Below are 23,744 nucleotides of genomic sequence, written 5' to 3'. Positions count from 1 at the left end.
AGCACAGCTCTGAACAAAAAACTTGGTTTTAAACACACATCTGTAACATCCTCTCCCCACACTGGCCTGCAGCACCTAACCCCTCCCTTGTAGCTTTCAGTTCATTTATATCCCTAGAAGAGAGATTTATACATATTATATATATAGTATATACTTCTATACTCATTTATTTTATTATTTTATATATTTTATACATTACATATTTGTTTTATATATTTTTACATATTATATATGTATCTATATAATATATATATAATTTTTTTAGTAACAGACTTATTTCCTCTTCTTCCCATTGAGCATCTCCAAATAATGTGATTTTCCCTCTTAAGTCTTCCACGCCGTTCAGAGATCACTGGGACAACTTACATGCCTTGAAAAATTGTAAGTCTCTCCATTACCCAGCTTGGTTGTACACACAGGGCCCGAGAGACACACGGGAACTCACCCATTGGTCGTGAGCGAGGCAGGTGCCACGCAGGCTCTGGCACCTTCCTCGGCTGGCTCCAAAGTCAGCCATGAGCAGCGTCTCTGGCCAGGCTCGTGCTGACGCTCCAGCCCAGAATCTGCTTTCTGCATCAGAGGAGCCTAAGCAGTTATTTAAGGCGGACGTGCCAGGCCATGTCTTGGCCCCATTAGCCCTTCCTTGAGCTGTCACTGAGAATCACAGTGGCGACAAACAGGTGTAAGAAACCGGAAGTCATCGCGACACAGCCAGTAACCTGTCCGTTCAACCCACACATCTTTTGAGGAACAGTCTCAGATTGCCCCCACACTGTTCACAAGACACCACTCCTTACACACCTTCCGTTTAATACATGAAGGAAAAGAAACAAGGCACGGGGACAAAGAATGCCGTGTCTGAATGATCAAGGAGGCTCCATTACAAATACTTGCTCCCTTGGTGCTGAAAACTTCCCATGTTCTATAAATGTATAAAATATATACAAATCCTGTAAATAACCTGTTTATTTTTTTTTATAGAAAGCCACAACAGAAAATGATTAGAACATTTACATCCATACGATCAGCAAATTCTCCAAATTCATGTTTTAAAAACAGTTTAGAGTGTGAATTAGAGGAGGGCTCTGGGGGGGGGATCATTTGGTGAACAGTTCACTTTTACAATAACTCAAGACAGCTTGCGGCAGTGCTCTTTTCAGACGTAAGCGTTTTTATCAAACTGTTTTGAAGGGTTTGTGGTTTTAAAATCTCCTTCTGCGCCATGATACTTTGTCCGAGAAGACAGGACAGACGTGGCCCCATTGTATGCGTATCCCATTCTGCAAGGCAAAACAGTGTGGTGGGTCCCACTGTACATGGAGGACAGAAACCATTACCCCCTGCTTCTGTCCCAGCGAAGTTTCAGACTTCCCCTGCTTGCTGTTAGTGAGCTTTCTCTCTTCTCTCTTGGCGCCACCCCCTCCCCCCAAATATCTCACTGTCATTTCTGAACAGTTAGTGCGTCAGTGCGAATCTCAGCAGAAGAAATTCATGGCTTGTTCACCTGTTCAGTTTTTCTCTTTTAAAACTCATCTTCCTGAGCCCCGGGGGACCGTAGTGACCTTCATCAGGAATTTCTGCCTACGTGAAAACGGTGAGGCCACGGTGAAGAATGTGCCCCCAGTAAGCAGAAAGCTCACAGAAATGGCTCTGGAATGTAAGAAGGGTGAGCTCTGTTTTTTGAAATTAACTTTAACTATATATTTATTCTGTTCGCTGTATTTATTGTATTTAAGATTACGTTCGCTATAGATTCCCGACTTTGACCAATTCTAGTGTTTTGACGTTTCTAAGAATCGTGTGAACGATCTGTAATTTGCCCCACCTGTGATAATTGTCACGGGTCATTTTTATCTCTCTCTCATACCTGGGAGGTTTGTGGTTGTCAGATATTGAAAAGCAAAATATGACACCGCCGATTATGCAGAGTGATGCTCCTGCCCATCCAATAAAGAGAGCAGCTCCTAATTCGTACCTGTGAGGACGGATTGCACAAGCGTTAAGGCTTACTTATTTCGGGAGTAAACAGTATTTAAGACCAACGAGCCAACACGTGCCACATGCTCTTTGTAAACGTTTGCTACTGAAGCTTGCACAGGAATAATAACACCTTGTATCTGTATAGTGCTTTCAACTTCACTCAACGTGTTTTTCTAGCCATCACTTGATTATACCTCCCCGACTTCCCGAAAGGAAGAAGCAGCGATCCCCGCAGGCAAAGCAGAAGCAAAGCCCGCTGAGGAGCCCAGGCCTCCCCGCTCAGCCGGTATCTTTCCTCTGGGCCCTGTCCGAAGCTCACAGTGTGTTCCATCATTTAGTCCGCTGCACAGGGTAATGACTTAGCAGACTCCAGCTAGAAAATGGCAGGTTGCCTCTGCTTTCAGTTTAACTCAATTCAATAAACATTTATTTGCAAATCATGTATGAGGTGTTGACGGATGGCAGAATATGCCACCTCCAAACAGGCTGCTTGGGCACGAGGATTATTTCGAGCTGAAGGCAACAACGGAGAAGCTGATACAAGAAAAGCTCTCTGCCCCGCCCCATTTGCCTTAAAGCAGGACATCAATTTATAAAGATGTGTCCCCCACCCCCGGCCTACCAGGAAGGACAAAAGTTAATCACCAGAGACAACAGTACACCGAGGGGGGGGCACACAAAGGGCACCAGGGGGATCTTCGTAACAACCTTGACTAACGTGCCCTATCTTCCGTTAGTTCCCCCACAGACCTGCCTTCCCACAATCTGCCATCCCAGAAGCTCAAAGTCCTTTTCTCTGGTCTCGTCACCTCTCTCTGAGCTTACCGTTCTTTTACTTAGATGCCATATAAGCCCAAGTTCTAACCGGCCCTTTGAGTTACTCATCACTGGGTACTCCTACGTATCTCCACGCTGCACATGTTAACCAACTCTGTTTTTCTCCTGTTAATACCTGTCTTTTGTCTAATATATAGGGGCCCAGCTGAGAACCCAGTAGAGCAGAGGGGGAAAAAAGTTTTAAGTTTTTCCTCCTCTCCAGGGCCTGTAAAAAGTCAGTGCTACACACCGCACTATCTTGCTTATCACCACAATCTGGTGGGAGATAAACACATAACATCATTTAGTGATAGATGGCTATCTGGCTGCCCGCAGTACTCTGCAGATACAAAGCTTCACAAGACACACAAGACAGCTCCTACTTTGGGGTGGTGCCCACTCAGAGGTACAAATAATGCTACAGAGAACAAAAAAGGAGATCACTTTTTGCTGTGGAGGACTAGAGGAAATCTTTTCGGGAGAGGAGCACTCACCCAGAAAAACAAATAAGGAACGACAAACTTATACCGAAATGTCAGGGCTGTGTGTTTTCATGTTTGCCTATCCTTCTTGTGAAGAATAGGTTGTTGTTGTTGTTGTTGTTTTTTAATAAAGAAGTGATTCTCAAGATTTTTTGGCCCATACATTTCCATCACAAGGCAAAGACTGAAGGACGCTACCCCCAACCTAATGGGGATAAAATGAAGTCCAAGCGGGAGGGGTCTCTTTTGGTCACGCAGAATCCACAGAAGAGCTGAGACAGGAAAGTCAGAGGTGAGGGTGACAAGGGGCAAGGCAGGGCCAACGCTGGCTCCCTGCTCAGCCTGTGCCCTGAGCCAGGCACAGGGGCAGGCTTAGGTCTCGGGGCCATCCTGCACCGGGGAGAGCAGCGGGCACGTCCTGCCTGGGCCCATCCCGAGTTTTGCCTCGTCTGTTTCTACATGCCACATCACTGGCTGAACTCCTGGCCGGGCATGGATAGGCTCTCTGGTGTGACCTGAGTCACTGCGGTAATGGAAGAGNGGCCCCGCCCACCAGCTGGGGGAAGCTAGAAGCAACACTCACAGAAGGTTAGGAACGTACAGTGCACTCGCTCACTTGCGCGTCTGGCTACAGTGGCAATTTCCAGCCTGCATTTGCAGTTGGGAAGAGGTGATGTACGTGATGCATGCTGCCCCGGGCTCCCTTCTTTTCTGGGAAACCCAGGTGGTCGCTGAAGCCAGGAGCAGCCGCAGCAGAACAACTAGGGGTGAGCACTTCATCCTGCACTGGAGTGCTAACTGTGTTCTGGAAACCAAGAAATTCTCCAAGTGCTCTGATCAGGGGCGAGGGCAGAAACAGATTGCTGCAATACGGAACAAAACACCTTCGGTCTGCACACAAAAACTGGCTCCAAAGGACTCGGGAGCACCCATGAAAAACAGCTGCCCAGACCCCGCTGGTGAAATTCACAGTTCTGTAAGAGATGCCTCCATTAGATGATATCCTAAATGTCCACAATCAGCCCTTCTATGATGCTTGAACACAATCATGCATATGAAACAAGCAGGGTGCCTCCCAGTCGTTAGGTGCAGGTCATCTGACCCCTTTAAAACATCTGCAAGTCCTAGGGAGCCTGGGGGGCGCAGTCGGTCCAGTGTCCGACTCCTGGTTTCAGCTCAGGTTATGGGTTCAAGGTCATGGGACTGAGCCCCACGTCAGGCTCTTTGCTGGAAGTGGTCCGCTTGAGCTTCTTTCCCCCCCTCTCCCTCCCCTTCAACAAAGAAACAAACAAAAATTTGCAAGTCCTACGGTAATAATGCCCACTGTCGTGCTGTCCCTGCAAAGACAGCCAGAAGTGAGCACATTGAACATCTCTACGTGGAGGACATTATCGGGGGATTACTGGTTAATGACACGTCCTGTTTTTCTCTATTTTTGTCCTCCTAGAGTTCAGGCTGGAAACGATGCCTTTGTATTACGCTTCGTGTAAATACCCCCAGAAGCAAGTCTGAGGTGTTTCTTAAAAGATATTTAGCTTTCTAAAATAGGATTCCAGTGCTGGGTACCACGGTCGATTAAAAATAAGCTTCTAATTATTAATAGTGGTCAGTCAAGGGTGACGGTGATAGAAATCGTAAAGCACGGCTCAGCACTGTGAATTCACTCACAGGAGCATGCAAACGTGTACACGGCGTCGTCACAAATCAGAGGATAAATTACTCAGGCAGACCAAACGTCGAGACGTGTGTCTTTATACTCATTTAAGCTCATCTGGAAACTTTGCAAGAGAAAGAACCAAGTCACAAGAGCCAGCTTGTTAAAAATCACTAGTGTAGACGCGGAGTCTCTTAATGACTTCAGCTCTAAGCTGGTACTATTTATTGTTTGTCCCTGGACAGAATTCACAAGGAACTCAAATGGAAATGATATTTTTCTTGGAATGGAGTCTATATTTACTGACTTAAAATGAAAATATATTTAAAAATAGGAATACACGAACCAGTTTTTAATATAAGACAAACTCATGATTCCTCAGAGAGACTTTTTCTTCTTCATTCTGTGGAAAGACACGCAGAGCTGACTTACTCAGCAGGGACTCAAATTCACACCTATCAGCGTGCGAGATCTGGCAAAAACTGGCTGGTACTCCGAAAGGCGGGATTGACAGAGAGAGCAACATAATAACCGCTCAAGTTTGTTCCAGAACATGCCTCCTTTGACACTCACTGGGAAGCTTAGTATCTGCTGGAAATCTTTCTTCATGTTTTTGGTGACGCTCAGAAGCTGACTTCAACATCTCAGAAGATCGCCAAATTTCAGATGCTCTGTTCCAAGTCTGTCTTTCCTTAACAATAGCCTCCTGGCCCCAGACCAGCTTCCCCACTCAGAGCACGCCCTCTTTATCGGGCTGTTTTGATCGCCGATGTGTTTTCACTATTCTGAAAAGCTATAAATCTGCTTAGCACCAGACAGATCCATGATTGTCAGGGTGAGGACAGAACTTCGGGTTCGTGGATCAAAACATCGTTTTTAGAGTACCTCAAATAATCCACTCAGATGATAGGACTAATCAGAAGCTGCCTGACTTCAATTCACTTACGTCATTGAAAATAAATTTAGTAAATACGGGAACACTTTACTTCTATCCAGAGAATTGAAAACAGAGATTAATTGCTTAAAAATTCCCCCCAAAAGAACCATAAAGATCGAACGCATTCAAATGTCCTCTGCACTGCTGGGTGAAATTATTCTCAGCCACCTGGCTGTGCCCGGGGCCCTAGAGAACCAGGACCACACCGGGGGTCCTTAATTCTGATCATGTCACACCTTGACTCGTATTTCAGCCCCGTAACCTACATGGTAATCCAGAGGCATGGATGGAGAACAGCTCTTATTTGCACCTAATCTTTCCATCTTCCTTGCATCCCAACCCTTGTTGCGACTTATTTGCCATCCACGGGGAGCTCGTGTAGCCTACCCGGGTCACCACCCCAGACACGACATGCCAGGCATTGTGTCCATCCTGGGTTTCGAGGCAGACGACAGAGACAGAGCTGTGCTCTCAAGGATCTCAGAGTCTAGCGGGGATAGGCAGATATTAAGCAAATAACGGCTACAAAGTGGAATGAAATTTAACAGCCTCATCAGAAGAGCACGTTTTTGCCCAGTAAACATTATCTGTTCTCCCAGATCCACAGAGATGTGGTCCAAGTAAATGCCCACAAGAGTGACTATTTATTAATGGCAGCTCACTGTACTAGGATTTGTGTGTGTGTGTGTCGAGATTTCTTCCTTTGTGTCATTACTTTCGATGTCATTATAATCCCCAGAGACAGGTATCGCTATCCCATTTTACAAATAAGGAAACTGAAGCTCCGGGAAATTAAACCAAGCCCCAGGCCCCCATCGGTAAACGGTACAACCAGGATTTAAAGCCCAGAACTGTGATTCCAGACCTCAAGATCGTCACCACCACTCCTTCTTCCTCTTACGTATGCTTGAGCTAAATAAAGGTTTTTATCAATCAGAAAATACAATCAGCGCAAGGGACTTTCTTAGTTGTCGTATCAGAGAAGGGTGTTTCCTCTCGCTCCGGCTCAGTGCCTTCTCCCGGCTCAGGAGCTCCAGGGTATGGAATTTCTTCTGAATTCCCCTCAGGCTGTCTTCTCACCCGGCACAAAAAGAGGTGAGTGTAGTAAAGAAAATCAGGGCACGCTGGACTGGAAAAAAAAGAAAATGCAGCGGCCCCATAAACGACACAAAAACTGGGTAGCGAAGGAAGAAAAAAAAGTCTCCTCCTTTAAGACCCCCGGAGGACTGAAGTGACCTTGCTGAAGGTCACAGCGCTGGGGGCCAGGCCTTCGACATCCAAGACTATTTCTTCCAACATATTGTCCTCCTCATTTTCACCAAGAGTGATAGCAGCCAAAACAAATACTCCAGTTACCTGAGACGATTCTCTCTCTCTCTCATCAAGTTTCAAGTTTAGAAAGTATACCACATATTATCAATGTAAATACTTTTAAATTGAATTCCACTGGTACGCCACTCTTTTAAAGATGACCACCTAAGTAAACATTCTTCAACTCACAGGCTTATATAATCCAAGGTCTGTATAAGTGTATGAACAGATTTTATATTGAACAAGTATTCTACGGGTATGGTCCCCTCCCCCATCATTCCACACTCTTCTTCAGGGGGCCCAGCTACTGGGACGGGCTGTGGAGTGCCCGCCCAGCCTGTGCGCCTCCCCACCTTGCTCCTAGTCTCGTTTCCTTCCACAAACCCCTCAGCGAACAGCTCTCTCCCACTGCCTGCAAGGTGCCACAGGATTCCTCCCGCACGTCTTCCCAGGAGGCTTACAAAGGAGTAGCAGGGGCCTTCCAAGTGCCGGCTAAAGTAGGATGGGGTAACTCAAATAACGAGCACCCACTTAAATATGGAAACTGCATGGAGAAGTCTCACAGTAGGAAACCCAAAATAAAGACTGATTTTTTGTTGGTACCCATTCTAAACTGCTCTTCTGCAGCCAGATTAAATCAGACATGCATGCGTGATCTTTCTGTGTGTGATGATTTATCAGCAAGGTCCTTCAGAATCCTACAAGCGGCGTATAGGAGTAACAGGTACACTCACTGGTCACCCACCACATGCTGCTGTGGTGAATATATGGTACAGTCTTCGGTCCTCTTAACATGGAGAAGTAGGAGTACTGGCACTCCTATCCAGACAGACAAACTGCATCTCCCTCAAGGTCCCAGAGGAGCAAGGATGAGGCCAGGAGCCGAGCAGAGATCTAACTCAGAAACCTGCCTCTCAGCCTATCTGCCACCATCCCCTCCAACGGCCTGTAAAGTGCACAGTATCTTTACAGAAGTCCAATTCTTGCCAAGTGTTCAGGGAAATTGAAAAAACTAATCCACAGTGTAACTTAATATAATATTAGCCAAAGTAACTTACGATCTAAAAGAAGTATCTCCTGTCCCTAAAGTTTCATAGTTCAACTCGAAAACAAAGCTGTTGGGACACCTGGGTGGCTCAGTTGGTTAAGGACCTGCCTTTGGCTCAGGTCACGATCCCAGGTGGGGAGCCTGCTTCTCCCTCTGCTTGCCACTCCCCCCTGCTTGTGTCCCCCTCCCCTCTGACAAATAAATAAAATCTTTAAAAAAAACAAAAACAAAAAAACCCCAAATCTGTTGTTGGGCCGCGTCCATGCCGTTGAGCCCCACACATATGGACAGCTGGGGGGTTTCCTGGGCTTTCTTTGATTTCAAGAGAGAAACGATGTGCTGAGTCCTCATGCTCAGGGTAGGCTCGGTAACAAGTTTGCGCACACACTGTGAAGTCTGCAGAGTGGACCCTGCAGAGGGGGCTGTGCTTCCAGACAGGAAATTCCTGAAACAATCGGTGCTGCCTGGAGCCCAAGGGCACGGGCCGCACTGCGGAGAGCAGGTCAAGAATCCGCGTGCGCAGGGGAGGGGGTGCGCGTATTTGTTTGTGTTGAGACAAAAATATACAGATGAACTTGCAGCCAAACGCCTGGGTCCATTAAAAGTGTATCCCACATTTTATCCAGAACGCTCCACAGGCTGCCTGAAAGCATTTCAGAGTCAACCAGGGGTTGGGGGAGAAGTACATAGGACGGGGCTCAGGAGAAGGGTCTCTAGAGTGTCTATGCATTTGACAGTTTCAAGCAGTTGCACGTCTCTAACTCAACGCTATGACCGAGGTGATCAGAAAGAAAGAAGAAATTACTCAAGCTTTATTTCTTTCAAATGGTTCCATGCTAGGTCCCTTTCAAACCTGCCCTCTCTTTGCGAGCCTACGTCTTACCACGGTGATCATTTCAATGTCCCCAACATTTCAAGATCCATCTCTCTGTGGCCAACCTCAATATACGACGTAAAGTAACGAACTGCCACATTCAGGTACCCTGCGTAAGGGTCAGTATCCTTAAGAATCAGAGTCAACGTTTACTGAGTCCTTACTACGTGTGATGCATGGTTCTAAACCACTGTTTATTTATCATCCCCACGGTACAGATGAGGAACACAGGACCCAGAAAAGATAAGGAACTTCTTCGAGGTTACACGACAAGTGGCAGAGCTGGGGTTTACTCCCAGGCAGCCAGGAGGTACGAGATCCTGGATCTCACTCGGAAACAGTACGTGTATACTGTCCCCGCTCCCTTCAGCCTATCTCCACAAGCGTACTCAGTCTTTCCACTCCAGGAGAGATGCAGACAGACAGACAGACACCACTGCTGACAGACCATCCTTGCTGCAAATGTCATGGTGTGTGGGCTAGGGACAAGAGATTCCCACATCAGCAAGCTGTGCTCTCTGCTGGGAGATGCTGCTGGTCAGGCCTGGGAGCGGGAGCAGTAGTGCGTGCGACACACAGGAGCACGCAGGGGGCACCTCCCCCAGAACGCACCACGTCCTGCAGGGTAAACAGGAGTTAGCCAGTATGTGAGCAGGAGAGGGAAAGGGGGCCGGGGAGTGGGGGGAGCAGAGTCACCAGACAGCATGGCAAACTGGCAGGAATGGCGACTTCAACGTGCCAGTCGCTAAAAACAAAACACAGTTGCCAGGCACTTGGTGTCCCAGCGTGTTTTTAAGACATGCTAGCCTCACAGAAGCATCAGAGCCATCGTGGTGATGTGAAGCGGCCTGGGCCATCACTGAACGCAGCGAAGGCACAGAACAGCCCTTCTTAATGTTTAACCGCCAGATTGTTTTGCTCTTAATATCTGGCACATCTGTGAGCCCCTTATCCAAGAATCTGTGCGCTGTTTACCAACATGAATTCACTCTCCAAATAATCTCATGAGTGGAGTGAGCTTAAGTAAACAACCACCCATAATTCATTAAATTATAATAAGGACAAAAGACAGAAGTCAAATATCTTGGCAAGGTCACGTAGTGAGATCGATATTCCTTTCAGCTTCACCCAGGAAAATGTGTAATTTAGAAAGGTACGCCCTGAATCATCCCTTGTTCGTTGAACTGGACAGATAACAAGAAGGAGAGAATTTATCAGAGAACAGACAGCTGTTTATTTCTAACGACTAAATAACCACAAAGGTGAAAACACTTTACCTGAGTAAAGCTTAAATCCTAAAGTGGAAACTAAGTATATGCCAGGAATGAGTGCTAGAGATAAATACATCTATGGTTTTAAATACTCTGAAAATAACAGAAAAGCCTGGAGGATAAGGCCCAAATGTGAGACTGTCTGAGCCAACAATAAATCTCATATACTAAAAGAAAATAAATCTAAGATTACAACGCCCTGTTTCCTCAATTAGGGCAATTGGTTCAATGCTCCAAGCTTGCACGGATTTGAAAAGAAGTTTCTTTGTGTCAATAAATTCTTACTTGGAACAGTTTATTTAAGAAAACAAATCAAGACCTTTAGGAAGTTCGTGGTTTGGACAACAAAGTGGGGGTGGGAATAACTGAATTAAATTTCATCCCCCTGGTAGGATGAATCATGCTAGGGGGTACCGGTTACCATAAACTTGCAGGAAGGTAGAATTTTTTTGGATTTGGTCGGTCTTAGTTTAATAAAAAGGAGGAAGTTCGTTTGCAATAGCTCAAACGAAAGAGTTGGGAAATCGTTTTGAAGGCTTTGCACGAGCCCATCCTACAGTCATGAAACATAATCACAACCTGAATGGAAGCAAAGAAGCAAAACAAAAGCAAACAAAATGGGGAAAGGGCAGAACATGACGACAGTCAGATGTAACTCTTTAAAGAACTGCAATTGTGTCAAGTGACCATAGCCTGGGAGAAAGAAATCCCCAAACAGGTGGAGGGAGAGGAAGGGTTTCAGAATACAGAGCCACTGAGCAGACAGCAGGATGCTGTTCCAGTGGCTCTGGCCTTGACCTTTACTCCAGCTACACTCAAAGCCACTCGTTTTTTCTCACCAATACTGTGCCTACTGAGTTCCTTGCACATAGTAGGAATGGCACAGGAACTTTGTTAATGAGCTTAGTCATGTGTTTCTAACTTAGACCACCAAGGTGGGCCTCACATAGGAATGTCCCGGAAATCCACAGAGAAGATTCAATTAATATAGCACAGAATCTTAAGAAAAACAAAACAACAACAACAGAACTAGGTTCTGAGTCCAGACTGTCTTCCAGTGCATTTGAGGGCTCGGGTGTGGGATGGCTACGATTTGCTCACCCGAGATAGAAGCTGGAGCGCAGCTGTTTTCATTGCCTTCCTAACGGCCAAAGGCACGCATGCCTGGGCCTCAGCCGAGCCTTCTAGGGCTGCAAGGAGAGAGGTCACTTGGTAGTAGCTGGTTTTAGGAAGAGGGCTATGGGATAAGGATGGGAAGAGAAGAGTGAGTGTGCCTTCTTTCTCTCCCCTCACCTCTCCCCAGTGGGCTGAGACGACAGAAAGCTTTCTCTAATCCTGAAGGGACCAGCTCTACAGAGAAGAATTTCACTCACCAGGCATGGTGGTAGGCAAATAAGACAGCGATGGAGTACATGTTTTCCGACCTCAAGTAACTTACTCTCACCAAAGAAAGTCAGAACCTTCCTGCAGCCGTACCCTCCAACTCCCAGCCCAGCTAGAGCTGCCCTGACTTCAACCTTGATTCTCCAACACATCCCTGAGTTCACGCACAAAGTCACTGGTGAGTGAATGCTAGTAAATCCCAGCTGAGACCAAGTCAAAATCTTGCTTTTAAAGATTCTGCTTTACGACCTATGGAATTAGTTCGTGTTGTGCGGATGGCCAATTTCTAGCTTCTAAATCTTTCTAATTTTCAGCTCTGTCCGCTACTAAAGGTGTTGATAAAAGGAAAATAGATGAAGCCAAGTGAGTTGATTTGTTGACTTTTAGAGAAAGGGGGTTTGTTTCAAGGAGGCCTGTGAATTCCTGAAGATGTCACCTGTCACCTTTATGCCTCTTTTCTACCATGATGGGTAATTAGAATCTGATCACATTTACAACTCTCAGGCCTTGAAAATTCCTTCATCCGAATGGATTTTATACCTTTGTGCAAGGCACTGCCAGAGATACCGACGTGAGTGAGCTCTTATCTCAAGGAGCTAACGTGTTCTTGATATGCAGAGGTTTTAATTCATAAAGTTTATATTTTCTCTCAGTGTGTTGTGTGAAGGGCCTGTTATTTGTAAATATTACCGATTTACAAGCCCTGTTGCTTTTCAAAAAGTGCCTCACTCTTGTGTTTTTAATTACACAGGTAAATTGCCAAATTGCAGGTGTTATATTTTTAAGTCACTTCAGCAACGAGCTAATAAAAACATCTATAAAGATAAGCCACGTCTTAAATACTACACACAATTTGAAAAGCAATCTTAATAATACCTGACACAATCCAGTAATAGGGAACATGGTGTTTCCTCTCTTCTAATCAGTTCTAAGCATATATATATATATATACACACTCTCCGAATTCTCACATTAACCCGATGAGCAGAGTGCTATTATGATCCTGATTTTACAGATGAGAATGTAGACAGAGCAGACACAGGTAGGGAGAGGAATGCCGACAGGTCATTAGGGGGAATGGGAGAGTTCAATGTTGCACCAAGAATGTGGAAATGAGGAAAACCTCTCAGAGTCCATAATCACTGAACTGAGTTTAACCAAAATCTGAAAGAAAATCAGAAATTCCAATGACACCAAACTGAATTAGGTGACTGAGAATATAGGAAGCACTGAAAAAAAAAATCACACAAAGGACAGGCTTAAGTTACAGGGCACATATGAATAGCCTTGAGCTTTTGAGGAAAGACAAAAATGATTTTTAAGATTCTGACAAAGACATCCTTAATAACGGTCAGGAAAATAAAGACAGAAATGTAGAACACATAATCCAGAGAAATGAGCAATGTCTTGAATAAAATAAACCATGAGAAATACAGTTTTGTCATATATTTAGGATCTGAAATAAAAATGTATCATATAATGAAAATTATATTTCATTTGAATATCATTAACATGCTTCCTATCTTCAGGAGCACGGTCTCAGTTTTCGTCTCAATGTCTGGTGTCCAGTACACCCGCACAAATCTCATTATCAAACATTAGTTAGGAGAAAACGTATAAATCAACACATTTTTCCAACATAGGCAGGGGAGTAAAAATTATACTGGGGTCTAAAACAGTTATTTTTGTTTCCCATTTAATAAAATTTAAAATAGTTTTTAAAAACGTACAAAAGAACCTCTGGAGATGAAAAATATATACAGCATATACGGTCACAAAAATTATGCAATTGAGCATTATAGACCATGCGTCTTAGATCAAGCATGCCTGGTTTGACTCCTGGTCCAATCAGACGGTACTGGTTTAGTCCAGGTTCCCTTGCGCACATTAACTGCACACATTCAAAAAAGGTCACACCAAGAGAGCCTACTTTCTAAGGCTGTTGCAAGAATAAAATAAAACGAAAGAAGAATATTTGCAATGCTCTGCTTGGTACATGGTAGGGTCTCAACATGTATTAGCTACTACGATCATTACATTTCATTATATAAGCATCTATTATTTATGAATAGAAGATACTAGAGACAGAAGTAAAAAAATCAGTTCCCTGAAGATTCTTAAATCCACCCGAAAAAAGGAATGCATACCTGACCAGCAATTTTAGTGACTACTTTTTAAAAATGCTGTAACACTTGACCTGAAGACTGAAAGAGCATCACCAGCCCGCCTGCTCGCTATGCACAATCTTACAGATGTGGCTTTCTACAGAGGCACGTGTGTATATTCTCGTGGAAGACAAAATACTGCGTGGATTATTATTTCTAATTTGGTATCCCTGGGGTCTTCCCAAGGCAAAGAAATAAGCCCAGGGAAACTATAAAAAGCAATAGCCCAGGGAAAAAACCACCACCTCCAACAAAGGCGTCTGCAAATGCAGAAGCGTTCACCTGCAGCCCCGCCCGGTCACATCCGGGGGGCCGTCTGTGCCGCTACGTGAGCCTTTTTTAAAAACCCTGCATCGCCTACAGTTGTTTTTTTTAAATAAAGGTTTATTAGGTGGAGCTTGTCAAGGAGCTACTTTAAAAGGCTAACTAAAAATGAAAAAACCGATCCTTCGTTTACAGATCTCTAATCTTCCGGAGCGTGGTCGCAGTTCCCACGTCGGTGTTCGACGCCATGATGGACCCCGGCCCCGACACCAGCAGCTGCACGGATCAATCTGGAAGGACATCCGTCGAGGCCAGCTCTCCATTTCCTGTTATCACACAGCACCGTTCTTTCCTCCCCACCTCACACCTCTCTTCCACTTTTCCTCTACTTGACCCCGACTGAATGATGTCCAGTGGGTGAAGTTTAGAATTTTAAATCCTATGCCTTGAGCTTTTTAGAGACGATGCTGTGTGACACCAATGCAGTGATTAAATGCATCTTTTGCCAACGTAGCACAGAATGTGTTTACTCCTGACATGATGTCATCAAATACTATTGACCAGCGTGTCTCACTTTCATGCGCCGTGTAAGGAATTTATGTATCTTAATTTAGAAGATTAATTTGCGTACGCTTCCTATAAGCTAGAAAAAGACAGACTGAGAAGAGTACTTACTTCTGCTCAACAAAGAGAGGATCAAAGAATTCCGTTGTGATTTTGTTTGCATACAGGGAACAACCGGTCATTGAGCACAACCCTACAAAGTATCAGAAGGAAGGTATTGTGATTAGTGTCCTTTCATCAACATCGTGAAGTACCTTGTTCGGGAGAAAGTTACTATTTACCTGACAGTATGAATACAATCCCAGCCAAACAAGCAATTTTAGCTTTGGCTTTATCTGAGCCTCCGACTTTGGTACACTTCATTCCAAACAGGGCAAATATGGAACCAAAAAAGCCCAGGCTGACAGCAGCGATCATAAGTCCTCTACATGCCTGGATATAACCTGCAATTAGAATAGGTCATCTACATTAACAGAAAACATGTGGCTGGCCAGGGAGAAATCCCCATTTTGCACTGTCCTTCCGAATGATCGCTCTGTTTCTGAAAAAATAACCATCATCGTAAGACAAGCAAGCAGGGAAAGCAAATTCATCTACATGGAGTGCCTGTTCTACGTCATACGCTTCCAGGATCGGCGTGTGCGTAATGCTCAGGATCGCTCCTTTGAGTGTTGGTATTCCCGCATTCACGGGTGAGGACACGGAGGCGCCGAGGGCATAGGATACACCAGAGATGAGTCAGTAAGAGGCTGAAACGGATTGCATCCAGCTCTGACTACAAAATCCTTCTCCGTAAGAAACATCGCCTGCCACTATCTCAACCCTCCTTCTCCTTTGCACGTTGGACCTTTCAGATAGATGTTTCAATAGTTTTGACATTATAAAATTTATAATTGGGCAGCACAGCATTCCGATATTAGTGAAAGGGTAGAAATGAGACCAACTGGAAAACCATCATAAACCATGGTGAGTCTAAATCAAGAAGTATTTTAATGACATTTTGTTATTTTCCGGGCACACAGAGTAAAACTGGGTTTAGAAAAGCAGGGTTGTTTACTAAAAGAATATTCCATCATTATGAAATTAACTGTGTAGATATAAATGGATGCTTTCCAAGCACCTGAAAACCTCGTTCTATTGGGCTGTCTGATCATCTTCTGGCACCGCCCACTTTCCTAACCACCTATTCTTACTTGCAGAACCAAGGTGGGGGTAAACTTCGAAATCCTTTTGTCCAGACACTAACAAATTTTAAATTAATAGAATTTGAACCCATAAACTTTTAACACCTAAAGTCATGTTCATTTCAGCCTGAAACAGTGCCATATTTCAACCTGAAATAGTGACGGCGTACACCAGGCATAAGTAAATGTTTGTTGAGTAAATGAGCATGCGTGTACATCGGGCTTACATGCGGAATTAAATTTTTTAAGTTAAAAAAACTCATAAAGGCAGCAAGTCATTTATTGTTAGTGTTCGGGCAAAGCCTACAATAAATAATAATTCTAAGACTACAGTAATTATAAGTTCAAGAAGTGATGCTGACAAGTCCCCTCCAGCCCATGTTCCTTTGAAATGAAATTTTAAGTCTCAATCCTATTGCTGGGATCCATTTTGACAAGTACTCAAAAGATGCTCTGTTTCACTGCAACAAATTTCGGCCTCCACGAATGTAGTCAGCAGTGACAACGATCTTCTATCGGACAGTGTGAACTACTTCCAGGGACAAAATTGTTCCACTGGTGCTGAGGCTATCAAAAACAGCAACACAAATTTATTATTAGCTCAACAGGATAAAGGAGGCTTATTTCGGCAGCAATAATCATGCCGCAGGGCTATCTGGGTCTCTGCTGCCAAAGACTGACCCAGGTTTTTTAAAAATTTCAACTCTCAGTCCTCCAGCCAGACCCAGGGGACAGGCAGAAGCACAGACAGAGAGGAAGGCTGTTAGTCCCTCGAAAGATTAAAGAACATCTACCAAGCTAACCACAACGGGCCCATCATTTACCACCAGAGCTCCTGGGACAGTGCAGTTTCATTATTTTTTGGACATTTATTGTAATCTCTGGTTTCGAGGTATGTTAGCTGACTCACTGCTGTCACTAAGCAGACAAAACAGTACGTGTGAGAGGTACCCTCTATAATATATGCATAAAAATTATCCTAGTAAACGTTATCATTTACTTTAGGAATCGTATAGGCTTTACGAACAGAAAAAGCAGGAGCCTGGCAAAAGGCTAAATCCTACACTCTGATCATTGAGAACATGGAATGCGTTTTCCCAGATGTAAATGGTGCTAAGAATCTCAGGCTGGTGAATTATCCTTCATATGACTTAATATGAAAATACCAGTAGTCTTTATACTTTATCCAACCGTTGACTCGTAATACTTCTTTCTGAGGTTCTCACTCTGTTCTCCTGCCTCAGCCCTCAGGCCTGCAGCAGGACTGATCTCCTGGCACGCGCAGGAGAGGAGAAATACCATTTCTGTTGTGCTCGGGTCCTTCCTCAGTACCAACCAGAAACCTGACCTGGAGAGAAAGGTACCTGTCTCTAGCCTCCAGCAGCAGCGGCCACCTGCCACCTTGCTGCACGCACAAAGGAAGGCACCTGACCAGCACCATCTCTGGCCAGATTTTCTGAAACACGGATTGGGGTTCCACAAGATAAAACACCCCCTGGCTGCTGGCTGTAGATGGAATCCAGGTGTTGGTAAGCCTGGGTTGTGTAAATTCGGGGCTACCGGTCCTTAAAACACCCACAGATGTGGGCCTTAGGTGACTTCCAACAAACTCAAGAGTTTATCTTTTGCAAGGCAGACCTCTGCAACCTTGCTCTTTAACAGTTCCAGAGGGCAAAACTTATAAGTAACACCATCGAGTGAAGTGGTAGTAAAACCTAGTCAAGGAGGCCATTATTTTTGACAGGTCTAATTTACTGACACCTTTAATAGCTAATTAACACATTAAAGTGCTGAGGCATGAACATATTTACTTAGAAGTTCTCTGCAGTATAATTTATAGTTCACTCTCTTGGAAGAAATGGCAAACATTTCCACTAACAAAAATAGATGGCATGTACTAAAAACAACCTGGCTGAAAGTGATTCTCAGATGAAGTTCGAGCGGTGCTTTGAAAGGAATAGGAGCTGGCGAGAAACCGAAATCACTAGCTTGTTCAACCGTGAAATTTTCAATTAGTAAAATACAGGGACTTTAAATTCATGAATTCCATTGGAGGAAACCTTCAAGGTGTCCCTTAAAAGTTAAGTGATTTTCAAATGATGTGTACCTTATTTTCCATTTCAAACGAGCAAAAATGAAAACATCCACTTGGTGGAGACAACTCCCTAGCTGCACCCCAGCTAGTTGCTGGAGAGAGGGGAGAAAAAACAATGTGCTTTTCTTACACGGGTAGCTTTGTGTCCTTTTTGCAAATCCTCTGAAAGAAGAGTGGAATGGGAAGAAGGCATGAGCTCTGAGGCTCAGCTCTGGATTTTCTACTTCTTTACCTTCTGTGTGTCTTGGTTACATGACCTTATCTCTCTTAAGCCTCAGTGTTCTCATCTGTAAAACAGGGATAACAGCACTTCCTTCACAGGATGAACAATACAGTGTCTGGTGAGTGGTAAAACTCACCAAAGCTTCCTTTCCATCACACTAATATGGATTCTAAGCAGAACTTGGAAGCTGGCATCTTAACATAAAATTAAATCTATACACATAGCTTTTCTTGGCCTCATTTTCCTTATAAGGAAAATGGGGGGTTACAATGATACCCCCCTGAGGATAAGGAATCAGAGCTTTGACCTCATGTAGAAAATTCAGAAAAATGTCTCCATCATCTGCATCCAAGAAGCTCCTTCTTTCACCTAAGACTAGAGAGAGCTGTGAGCCTTCTCTCTTCCTTCTTGGATTCTCTTCAATCTAGAGCTTCTGTCTGGTTTAAGGGGGGTACTGGCTTGCTTAGGCCTGTGGTCACCAAGGCCTATGTTAGTAATGTAGCTTTCTCTGCCACTTCAGAGTAGTGTCAGGAAGTCCAATGTGCAGTGTGATGTTGGCTGGACCTGCCTCAGAGGTCACCTACCGCATCCAACAGATGTGGTTCCCTGGGGAATACACAGCGGACAGCTTACAGAGGGGCCTGCTCTGGGCAGGTGAGCTTGCAGGAGGGGCGATCAACTCCTCTCTACGTGAAAACAAAGCTGTGTGATTAAACCCCCCAAATGCTATTCTGAGAGAGTCAGAAAAGTAAGGTTTATCACTTTGGGATGCCTTCTTAAGCCGCAAAAGGCAGAGGCAGCAGGCAGAAAGTAATTAAGTTTGATCATATACACAGTTCAAAGTTTTTATATAAGAAAAGGCACCATAAATTTAAAGACAAGCAATGGGCTAAGATTGCAACAAACATAACAAATCAAGGACTAACATCCAGAATTTAAAAACAAAACAAAACCATTTAAGGGCTCTAGGCTGGCTCAATTAGAAGACTCTTGATCTCGGGGCTGTGAGTTTGAGCCCCATGCTGTGTGTAGAGATCACGTGGATAAAGAAATAAACTTAAAAAAAATCATTTAGGGGCACCTGGCTGGCTCAGTTGGTGGAGCCTGCGACTCCTGACCTCAGGGTTGTATGTTCGAGCCCCACATTGGGTGCAGAGAATACTTAGAAATAAAATCTTTTAAAAAATCATTTATATCTAGAGGAAACAACAGACTGTGGGCATAAGATATAGACAGGCAGGGGGTGCCTGGGTGGCTCAGTCGTTAAGCGTCTGCCTTTGGCTCAGGGCGTGATCCCGGCGTTCTGGGATGGAGCCCCGCATCGGGCTCCTCTGCTGGGAGCCTGCTTCTTCCTCTCCCACACCCCCTGCTTCTGTTCCCTCTCTCACTGGATGTCTCTCTGACAAATAAATAAATAAAATCTTAAAAAAAAAAAAAAGATACAGACAGGCAATGTATGAAAGAGAAAGAACATGGTCAATAAATACATGATTAAGATGGTAAAAATCACTGGTAAAAACTAGGGAAATACCAATGAAAATGATAACATGATACTATGTCACCCATGATGCTGGATGAAAAACTTAGTGGTGAGAACGCAGAGACAGGCATTCTCATAGGTCGTTGGTGGACTACAATCTGGCAGTATGAACTGAACGTTCAAATGTATCACCTGCTGCCCTGACAGTACCATTTCTCAGAATCTACCTTACAGAACTACCCACGTGCACAAAGAGATGAATATGAAGATTTTCAGTACAGCACTGACAACAACGAAATGCTGGAAAGAGTCCATTGTCCAACAATGAGAAAGTGGTTCAACAAACCAGTCTGTCCAGACTACGAATACGATGCAGTTGTTAAAAAGAGTTACTTCTATATGTCCTGGCTTGGAAAGCTACGTTATTGATTTTAAAACACTGTAGAACAACAGGGAGTATGAAGTCATTTGTGTATTTTAAAGGCATTTTCTAGACACATGCGCAAACAGGAAAGGTCATTTTGCAAGTTGGGTTGTAGATAAATGTCACTCCTCCTTTCTTTTCTCCATCTTCAACTCCCTCCAAAGCCTCATATTGAGGGCTATGCCCTCCTCCCTCCTCACTACCCAACCTGCCCCCAAGTCTCCATGCCAACTCCACCCTCACCTCGGATACATAATGTGACAACTTCACCATTCTGCACCCCAACGCTCATCACAGAGCATTTATTTCTCACTCCTCTCTCGCGTCCCCCAGCTGTCTTATGGAAGGAAGCGGACGTATCTGACAAGCTATCTCAGGTAACAACACCGTTAACAGCAGAAGAGTGCACTTAGGACAGTAACCATCAATCCCAAAGTCCTGAATGTAAACCACAGAAACAAGAGCCTGCCTGTTCAAAGCGTCTACCTGAATGTGCGCTCTGCAGAGCACAGGAAATTCAACAGTAATTCTGGGGGATCAACAGGGTCCCAGCTACTTCTTCTACACAACAGGACCAAGACCTGGGTGTCACCCATCTAAAACCAAGCACATATTCCCGTATATGGAGGTTCCATCAAATCCACATTGAGCAATAGTTTGCTTTTCATGGCAAGCACCATCTTAGGGCAATTCATGTCTTTTATTGAATCAGCTATGCAAATAAAAACCCGACATGGAATAATAAAGTTTTTTTTAGAGAAGGAAAGAAAACACTTCAAAACTAGAGATAATGCAAATGACTATCCTTAACTTTATGCCCGGATCTATTTAGTCATGTGCTGTAAAATCCTGAAGAAATGAGCCTAGAACTTGAGCAGTCATTGTAACTGGGTTGACATGTACTGTTCTCTTGAAACTAAAACAGAGCCAGTTTTCTATGTGACCGTCCACCTGTTGCTCTAATGCAATGCCATACAGAACCCAACTAAAAAGAATGATGGAGAAAACAATCTGCAAAAGAACAACAGGACAGAGAGCCGGAGAGCAGATGAGGGAGGCAGGGGCCCAGACCTTGGCAGTCTCTAGCACAAGATTCTTGCTAGCCAGGATTCTCTACCCACGGCAGCATAGGCGAGGGCTATTTATTTGCCTAAAACTTGGACGGCGCATTAAAGCCCAGGAGGACACATCTGTTGACGCATGGGGTTGTTTTTTTCTTGGGGGGTCTGGGGGGAGGCGAGAATGGGATGACACTCCCTGCAATATGTTACTTTTTCCCTTGCCTACTTTTAAAAGAACTAACAAAATAGTTAAAGGGAGTTCAGGACAAGCAAATTTGGCTTTGACAAGTGGATGATACCACTTTAATCAGGATCCAGCTCTTTCGGAGAGTGCTGGGTGAAGGAGACAAGCGTGACTCCGTGTCCTAACAGTCCCCGAGAGATGGGGATCCCGCAACTGTGTCCTCTACTCTCAGGACTGCAAAGGTGCTTCCCTCCGCCCCCCCCCCACGCCCGAGTCGCCCACCCAGGTGTGCCCCCTCTCCCGCCCCGGGGTGCCGGGCTCGGGCAGGCGCCCCGCGGTACACGCGTCTGGGCACGGCGGGGACGGGCATGAGGGCTCTCGCGGCTCCCTCAGGCTCTGGGGGTAAAGTGGGCCCTGGCCTCGGAGGGGTCCGGCCGGGGAGTCCCGCCGGAGGGTTGTGGGGCCAAGAGGGCGCCCCGCTGCCTGGCCGGGCAGGAGCGAGGGCCGGGGGCAGGGGCCGAGGGGATGCAGACCGTCCAGCGCCAGCATGGAGGGGAAGTCCTTGCAGTTGGAGACGCCCGTGGAGTCGGTAACGCACGTCTTCCACAGGTTGGCCCAATAGGTGGCGGTGGTGATGACCGTGCCGTCGATGGTGGACACCTTCCAGTAGTCGGTGGGCAGCGTGGAGGACACCAGCACCCAGCCCGAGATGGAAACCATGAAGGCGATGATCTCCGAGGCCGTGCTAGCCATGCCGCCCGCTGCAGCAGCGCTCGCGCTCTAGCTCCCACTCTGCGCTACGACCCCCCGCGCTCCCGGCCCCGCGGCTCCGCCTCCGCCCCCGCCCCGCCCCGTCCCGCCCCGTCCGCGGACAGGCGCTAGGGGGCGCGCACTGGGCCGGAGGACAGGACGCCCACTCCCGGGCACAGAGGGCGGGCGGGGAGCTCTTAGCTTGGTGCCCGGGTTCTCTCCAGCTAGCTGGCCCGGCGCCCGACGTCGGGGGAAATGTGGCCTGCGCTCCCCTCGCCCGCAGGCCCCGTATCTCGGGACCGGGACCGTGGAGAGCAGCTACACTGTGGGACAGACTGGCAGCAGGATGTGGACAACCTGCTGCGTCCCACCCCCACCCTCACCCCTCCCCTTCTCCCTCCCCTCCCCCTCCCCCGCTCTACCCCTGGCAAATAGCTTGGCTTCTAGAGTGTAAAAGCGGAGCAGAAAAAGCCTTTTGTGAGCTCCGAAAGGACACAGCCTGATCACGCCGCAGCCCTCGGCTTGCTGAACTCTAAAGGTTTTCATGCTACGCTCGTTAGCGTGACCCTGTTCAGCCTGTCACCGAGGGATGACGGCAGTTCTGGGCTTGAAATTGGCCTTGCCCTAAAATCCTACAGTTCTTTTGGCCTCGTGATATGCAGAAAGTCATTGTAAAGACGCGTGTGGCACAGGCCTAAATTCAAGACAGCAGCATATGGAGAGCACAAGCTCCATCGAGCCTTCGTTGCAATTTCGATCTTGAGTGTTCCAGCCACAAAGCCGGCCTGCTTGTGCTAATGCACTACCCGTAGGCTATGCATTTAAGACATTTTCCCTGTATGGTCCCGCCAAGCTCCCAGTTCTGTGAGTCTGCTCTACCAGCTGATGGCTCTGTCACAGTGGAAACTTTTCTGTATCTTGTTCTACCTTTTTTTAGGACTACCACCTTTTGCACCTAAATGAAGAATAAACTCATTCATTTCTTCATTTCTGTCTCGAGTTAAACATTAAGATCAGGGTGTCCTTTCAGTTTCTGAGGTCACAAATCTGGGCATGAATGAGAGAACAAAGACACTGGCTTTACTATGGGGTTATTATTTGTCCATTTAAAGTTCTTGCAGTTCTTAGCTTTCAGGATTCACTTCTTGCCAAAAGTAACCAAAGGTCTAAAACCTATAATCAGTCCTCTACAATAAAGCTAGTTGCTAACCCTCTGTTTCACACTTTCACTCATTGTGAAGAGTTTCTCAATTCCTCCTTGTCACTTTTTTTCTTAATATCTATATATTTTTCCTTAAATTTTAATTCCAGTATAATTAACATAGTGTTAATATTAGTTTGAGATGTACAATATAGTGATTCAACAATTCACGATAAATGTGCTCCTGTCACTTTTTGCTTTATCAAGTGGGTACAGAATGAAATTAGAAGTGATTAGATGTCTTTGAAGAAAAGAGGAGGTTGGACTACAGAATCATCAAAATTTACATTTGCAAGGACTGTTGGAGACCATTAGGACAGGCTCCACACTCAGCCCAATTATTCCATTTCTTGAGATAGTATTCGGTTCATGCTACAACTTCAGGCCCATGGG

General features: G+C 45.4%; 1 protein-coding gene across 2 annotated transcripts; it reads right to left on the bottom strand.

Annotated features, from left to right (window-relative positions):
- Positions 1–948: 948 nt before the first annotated feature.
- CLDN10 (claudin 10) lies at positions 949–22,228 on the bottom strand. 2 transcript variants are annotated; one of them, XM_040623862.1, is made up of 5 exons: positions 21,934–22,226; positions 15,031–15,192; positions 14,861–14,942; positions 1,868–1,975; positions 949–1,280 (listed from the first exon to the last, which is right to left on the bottom strand). In XM_040623862.1, the coding sequence occupies exons 1-5, from the start codon at positions 22,151–22,153 to the stop codon at positions 1,157–1,159; spliced, it is 696 nt and encodes a 231-aa protein (XP_040479796.1). In that variant the 5' UTR covers positions 22,154–22,226; the 3' UTR covers positions 949–1,156. The 2 variants fall into 2 exon arrangements, with proteins under 2 accessions (XP_040479796.1, XP_040479803.1); XM_040623869.1 differs by lacking the exons at positions 949–1,280; positions 1,868–1,975 and adding an exon at positions 14,255–14,511 and having other exon boundaries at positions 21,934–22,228.
- Between the last annotated feature and the right edge of the window lie 1,516 nt (positions 22,229–23,744).

The sequence above is a fragment of the Ursus maritimus genome, unplaced genomic scaffold (assembly GCF_017311325.1).
Source record: "Ursus maritimus isolate PB19 unplaced genomic scaffold, ASM1731132v1 scaffold_10, whole genome shotgun sequence".
In the NCBI taxonomy this organism is placed as follows: domain Eukaryota; kingdom Metazoa; phylum Chordata; class Mammalia; order Carnivora; family Ursidae; genus Ursus; species Ursus maritimus.
The sequence above is the reverse complement of the archived record's forward strand: the minus strand, read 5'-3'. Positions and strand labels throughout refer to the sequence as shown.